This window comes from Triticum urartu, chromosome 5 (genome assembly GCF_003073215.2).
Source record: "Triticum urartu cultivar G1812 chromosome 5, Tu2.1, whole genome shotgun sequence".
Classification (NCBI taxonomy): domain Eukaryota; kingdom Viridiplantae; phylum Streptophyta; class Magnoliopsida; order Poales; family Poaceae; genus Triticum; species Triticum urartu.
This window is the reverse complement of record NC_053026.1, coordinates 501866382-501873419: the sequence shown is the minus strand read 5'-3', so window position 1 is coordinate 501873419 and position 7038 is coordinate 501866382. Positions and strand designations below refer to the sequence as shown.

General features: G+C 45.7%; 1 protein-coding gene across 1 annotated transcript; it reads right to left on the bottom strand.

The window, feature by feature from the left end:
* Window positions 1-4534: 4534 nt before the first annotated feature.
* LOC125510141 (proteasome assembly chaperone 4) lies at window positions 4535-7038 on the bottom strand. Its single transcript, XM_048675233.1, has 6 exons — window positions 6702-7038; window positions 6210-6407; window positions 5319-5390; window positions 5158-5233; window positions 5010-5074; window positions 4535-4941 (listed from the first exon to the last, which is right to left on the bottom strand). Exons 2-6 carry the CDS (start codon window positions 6390-6392, stop codon window positions 4849-4851), a joined length of 489 nt encoding a protein of 162 aa, XP_048531190.1. The 5' UTR covers window positions 6393-6407; window positions 6702-7038; the 3' UTR covers window positions 4535-4848.

Sequence of the window (7038 nt, the reverse complement as noted above, 5' to 3'; positions counted from 1 at the left end):
GACAGACCGACTATTTCCGCCGCTTTGTCTCCATCGCATCCCACCCGGATTCGGGTCACCAATTTCCATATGTTTCTCTCCGGCCATATCAATTACTTCCTCTTGTTCATAAATATAAGTTTTTTTAAAGTTTTTAATAAAAACTATATACAGATGTATATAGACATATTTTAGAGTATAGATTCACTTATTTTGCTTCGTATCGCATTAGAATCTTTAAAAAAGACTTATATTTAAAAACAGAAAAAGTAGTAATATAATTGATGGATGTTAGGGTACCCTTTGGTCCTACTAGTAGCTAGGAAAAATATTTTTAGAGCTAAATATTTTGGTAACTCTTCTATTTGGAAACCTAGCTCTCTTAGTCAGCTTTTTGGACCACTGTCATAAAAGTTCTACCATTCATGCTGGAGGCTAGTCAGCTTCAAATTGCTAAAGGCAACTCTTACATATGGACTAGTACTTGGTGTAAAGATTGGGAGAATATTTATGATCATCTTAAGCCTAATTTAGAGGGACCCTGCCCTAGTATCATTAGTGATCTTTGGAAGTCCAATTCCAAACTTTGTGATGAAGACAAAATGATTGCTTATTTGATGATTCTGTTAAGAATGAGAGTTTGAATATTCAGTTATCAATGCTAATCTTGAAGATACCATTTGTTGGACTCACACTCCTAATGCAGATTGTACAACAAAAAATGCATACAAAACTTTTGTGCGGGAAATCAGAGATAGCTCTTTTCGAAGACGAGCACTTACTTCGGATCAAGAATTTTCTGTCCCAAATTGGGTTTGGAAAAGCAAAACCATGAACCCTAGGTTCAAATTTTCTGCTTGGGGGTTCATTAGGAGAGTTGTTGCACCGGTATTGAGAGCTTCTAGGCATTCTAAAAGAATGATATAGATGTGGTCACATAGAATCGGATTTGCACCTTTTCTTTCAATGCAGTTTATCTAGATAAATTTGGTTTAAATTTGGCCTCAAAACTGATATGTTGGACTCCAATTTATATCTTGTTGATATCATTGAAATGATTGTGTCCTCTCAACAAGGGCTAAAACTCGATAATATTTTCACAATTCTTTGGAACATATGGAAAGTCAGAAATGATCTCCTTTTCAACAGAAGAAAATGGAGTCCTATGCAGGTTCTCCAGGCTTAAAATGCAATGCTTAATGCATGTTTAATGGAGAAGGAGGAAAAAAAACATCTCCCGAAGATACCAACTCTAACCTGCTCCCAAGTACAAATGTGCATGTACAACCTGCAGCATACAACCCAACAATGATGACTGATGAAACTTCCCTTGGAATTTCTCTAAGGAATGAGCTTAGTGAAAATTTAGCATTGGGTCTACTTCTTGCAGCAACAATTGTCAAGCTGAAGCAGCAATGCTGTCAGTATACAAGCGCTTATCAAGAGGAAGGATCAAAAGGCTGGAGCTAGTCTGGCAACGTAAGGAACAAACCAATGAGAAATACTCCCTCTGTTCCTAAATATTTGTCTTTTTAGAGATTTCAAATGGACTACCATATACGGATGTACATAGACATATTTTAGAGTGTAGATTCACTTATTTTGCTTCGTATGTAGTCACTTGTTGAAATCTGTAGAAAGACAAATATTTAGGAACGGAGGGAGTAGATATTTGCACACACTTGGGATAGCCAGAGTCGCCCATGACGCCGTAGCTGCGTGGGACGCAGAAGCTGCGTCCTTCCGCGATCATGATCGTCATTTCCTCAAGGTTTTTCACTGGAGGCCACCTACGCTAGCTCTCCACGCAGCGGTGCACCTCGTACTCTCGTCGGCAGTAGTTATCGACGTGTGCCTGGGTACTTGTAGCTGTTTTCCCGCGTTTCCGTGCTAGTCACCATGAGAATGCCATCGCGAGACATGGACTCGGTGAGCACGGCCCATGCCTTCCCCGGCAGCGGGCTCGTGAGCCGCCTAGGTCGTCCTCAGGCCGCCGTGGCCGTCCGGCACCCAGGCATTCAGCTCGGCGTGGCAGCTGATCGTGTAGAAGGCCCCCCTTGTGGAAGATGACGTCCATGTACTTGTGCGGCATGCCCGGCGGAGGGCGCAGCGTCGCCCACGACGTGGCGCCGCGAGCAAGGTAGGACAGGCCGCGGCCGTTGCTGTGGAGCAGCATCACGGCGCAGGTGCCCAGCCGGCGCCCGGGAGCCAGCGCCGCCTCGCGGAACATGTGCCTCCAGAACAGGGCCAGCCCTGGGGGTATGGCGGAGGGGCAATGGCCCAGGGCCCAGGCTGGGAGGGGCCCATGATTAGGATACATCTTATACAGCCCAGCAAAAAATACATAAGAAAAAAACTATACAAGAGAAACGGAAGGACATGGGCTAGACCCATAGCTAGGTGCCCTAGGTAGCGATCGCGAAGCGTCACGCCAGCCACACGGCCGCTCGCTTCGCTTCTGTGAAACAAATCAATCTAAGATCTGGTCTTGTGCCTTCGTTCCTCGTCGGTTCGTCTTCTTGACTTCATCCTCTCGTCGACCGCCGCTGGTTGTCGGCGCTGCGCGCACTGCTCAGCCATCCGGCATCCGGCAAGACGGCAATACAGTACGTATCCATCCATGTATCATATTCCTGTTCCATCCCCCGATTCCATCCAAAGCTAAACTTCAGCAGTTTCTTTGATTCTTTAGTACGTATTCAACTATTCATCCATGATCCATCCTAATTTTCTGTCATGCTGTGTACTCTCTCTGTTTCAAATTTGGACTAGAACCACGACGAGTAATTTGGAACGGAGGGAGTACATGTCTAGGGTTTCAATCACCTGATGTATAGATTTCTAATTCTTTGTATTCTATTTTCTTCATTATTTTAGGACATTAGCCTGCCATCTTACCTAAGAAAAATCATTTGTCGGGTGCTGAAAAAAAAGTGATCTAAAACACAGGGGCCCATGTCGTTGAGTACGCCTAGGGCCTCCCAAAACACAGGGCCGGCCCTGCTCCAGAAGCGGGTGGTCCCGCCCGTGGGCTCCCGCCGCTGTTTGCCTGGGCGAGGGTGTCGGTGAAGGGAGGTAGCGGGAGGCTCCGGCCAGTGAAGGGGTCAAGCAGGGACATGGCCCACGTGTCGTCGTCGACGGTGACGGCCCAGCCGTGGGAGCAGCCGATGATCCGCGACCGCGCCACCTCGTCGTCCATGACGGTCTCGACGGGGCATCGTTGGGTGTAGTGTCTGTCGGCTCTGTCGATGTGGTAGGGGTAGGGGCTGAGCTTCACGACGGGGCGTAGCTCTAGTTTCTCAAGCATGTACTCCCTCCGTTCTGATTTACTTGTCGTGGTTTTAGTTCAAACATGTGATGCAGGCGGCCGTGCCGTCGTCCCAGCAGGCGGAGGCGGGTGGTCCTGAGCGCGCGCCGCCAGGGCCTGCAGACGGCGGAGCAGAGGACGTTGTTGAGGGGCCCGACGCACAGTGGTGGATCCAGAAATTCAACTTTGAGTGTTTTAGAAAAAATTCACCCTAATACAGAAGTCCATTAGCCCACGGCAATACAAATTGTTCACAATAACAACAATATCTCAAAAGACGAAGAAAATTACAAAGAGCTATATATCTCTAAATCTAAAGATAAATCATTTGTTTATTTTTTACTAATGAAATCAATCCAAAGATACTTCATTTGTTGTTTTTAAATCAACAGTGTATTTGGTGAATTTGGAATGAGTTTCTTTTTTTCAAGGGGCATTTGGACTGAGCTGAGTTTTTTTTTAGGGGTGGTTTGAGTTGAGCTGCCGAGCATCTCTCGTGCAGTCGTGCGTGAGGGCAGAGGTAACGTTGCTTTTTGTTTTTTGAGCGGAGAGGTAACGTTGCTGCTCTTGGGCTGCTGGTTAGTGGGCTGTGCCACTGCTGCCGATGGGCTACTATTGGCCTGTTTGCCAGCAGGAGAGCTGCTGCGTAATCTCTCAAAGTAGTACTCTTATATTTCGGTCTTTTTTTTTGAAACAAAGTATTTCGGTCATATAACTATATGTAGGAATTTTTTTGCAGTAAATTTTGGGTGTACATCTGTACACCCATGACCAATAGTGGATCCGCCCCTGCCGACGCGCCGGGCGATCTCGTCCAGCGCCTCCGTCGGCAAAACCCACAACGGCTGGCGGCGCCATGTACATACAGTACGTGCTTAGGATGAGCGGTCGAGTATTTAATCAAAAATTACCACATTTCACGAAAACGTGACAGAAAACTACCACTTTACGATTTTTTTGCGGGAAAGAATAGAACATTAATTTATGCCTAATAGCACACTCCACTATATAGAATTACCACACCTAACTTACATATCCATGTTAAGCTCTTCTTCTAAAGCATAATGTGTATGGGGTAAAAGGCGAGGATATTGCATCAAAATATACTCGTGATCCCCTTAATAAAACCGAGGCCCCCGAGGTTGGCGGCAATTATAGTGGAAATCAAATAACAGAGATACTTAAGACAGTACTGAAGAAATTAATCAAGAATTTTTAGAAACATTGCCAATTCAATGAAGGCACGGCTCAAATAAGACCAGCAAAGTTCATTTCTGTGAGCAACAAACACCTCAATGTAGGGTTCCACACGTGAGACACTGAAATAGTACATGGCGCACAACCTCTGAAGATGCAGATGTGATACTTGCCACATGTTTGATAATTCATTGAACATGGAGCAGTTCACAGTCGCACACAAAAAATTCAGATCATCATGCCTACACTCAGTAAGCCCCTGCTGAGCTTTCATAACCATTCAAAATGTTTCAAACACATTAAGAGTAGTGACTTTTTCTACGATTGACTTGACAGTTCACAAGTATCCATCAGCGTTTTGTGGATCAAGGAGCTGTGGAAGCGTTAGCCTCTCCTGTCTTAGATCTGATATAGCCTAAACTTCTCAGCTTCTCCACAAGTTTCCTCTCTGCAGCAGCCTGAAAACAGTGCTCCCATCAGATACAGAAACTTGGCAATTCTAACACAAAGATGTTCCAGTTAGTACCTCGAGCATGGGGCTGTCTTTCGGAATGTTACATGCTAAAATTATATTTAGGCCTGTCTTCAGCACTGAAACATGAGGTGGCATGAGCTTGCCGTTTTTCATACCAATATGATGAAAGGTGGGTCAATTGCAGCAGAAATTGAAGTACCTAAGCGGCGGGCCATGCTTGATCCAGTGTTATCAGATGTTCCTCCAAGTACAGATGTGACACTCACTCCATCACCCTGCAACGACCATGATGGTACAGTGATCAGTCTCAAAAGAAATAAATATACACCGGTTCTTAAGGTTATATCGATTGCATGTTACCAGCCTAGTGGTTGCAGCAGCATATAAATGGCCAAACTTTGCCGAGTTGTTGCATCCTATCCATGCATAGATCTGCATTGAAAAAAAAAGAGGGGCTTAAAAAAGATAACACATGAATGTTTGACAAAGAGCAGAATGGAGATCATACCACATTGTGGATAAATATGTATATGATTCAAAGAAAAATAATCATCTGAAATATGGCTACCCATATTCCCAGTTTGTGTAGAAATGAATCAAGCTTAACTCACACGGGGATGATAACAAACGCATACACTTGCATACTTCATGTAATCATGTTACAACAAATGCTCAAGGCAAGTTTAGCTTCATGTTAAAAATTTACATATACTAACTGAAACTGAACATGGACAACTGCTAGAACATCTTCCTTTGGCAGCTTTACAAATGATATGATTTTTCTCCATGACATCAACTAACTGAATTGCACATCTAGTAGAACATCCCTTCCACTGCTTATTTTGTTTTTCTTCGCCACCTCGATAGACTGTCTGAAAACTGCATCCCAAGAAACACAGCCTTGCAAGACCCCCCCACCCCCAGTCTCGTAGGTAAGATTTCTAATCCAATGTCTTTGTTTGAGTTACATTTTGATGCAAAGTTTGGTCCAATGCCCAAATCCAGAAGTGAGGAACTGGGGACACAAACCAAACAATGTCTCAATTAGATAAGTTTCACCAGAGCTCGACACAAACAATGAAAGTTTTAGACAGCACGACACAAACAGCTCTAAAACTGTAGACGAGAGTCACCAACCAAACGTTGTTCACATTTCAGAACTTACGCGACTTCAGTTTGCTTGGAAGCCCCAACAAACCTTGTGAGTTGTGAGTATTTTGGCAATAAGTTACAAGTGAAACTTGTGGTTACCTGTTTAGGGAACCTTATGATCTGGAAATGGAGCGTGACGTCGTGCAGGTCCTCACTGAAACAAGTGACCTGCACCCCACCTTCAGAGGACAGATCACCTGAAGAACCGATTTGGCTGGCCGTCGGGGCCTGCGAAGCCACCGCCAAATCTGACAAGCTTGTTGTGAGCTCCTCTGAAGACATGATGCCGGGGCGGATCTAGATGCACACAGAACAATTCGTGAGGTAAATAAATTCGCGATGAAGGCCCCGCTTGGCTTCCAGGTAAACTTATGTGCTTGTGTTCAGTTTACACTGGCATTTGACTAGGCACTAATGAAACGACCCAATACAAGCAGATGCTTTGGTGACTCAAATTAGAGGATCTGCGCGCTTGTAATTTAGTTCAAAAGAAAGCATCAAGCCATAAAGTCCACCAAATTTCTAAGATACCAACAATTGCATATACAGTTCATCACCAAGAAATCAACTAGAAAGGCTGGAGCACGAAACCTGCAGCCGCTGACGCAGATGACAGACAGGCGGTAGCAGTAACGAAACAGTGGACGATGCGGAGACAGTGGCCTCGTCGCGAAAAGGTGGTGGTCCTCGGGCTTTCTTGCCGGCGGCGGCTAGCAGGAAGTCCTCAGGATGAGGGGTGGCGGCGGAGCGGGCAGGCTCTGGCGACGGAGGTGTATGGGGGGTGGAAGCGGCCGGCGGGAACGAGGTACCGCGCCGGTGCCAGCAGCTGGTCGGCGGCGCTGGGGACAACCCTAATCGCCAGAAGAAGGAAGAGGGGAAAGGCTCGCGTCCGAAGCCTGTCTCGGTGCTAGGCGGCGGTCGAGCGGCG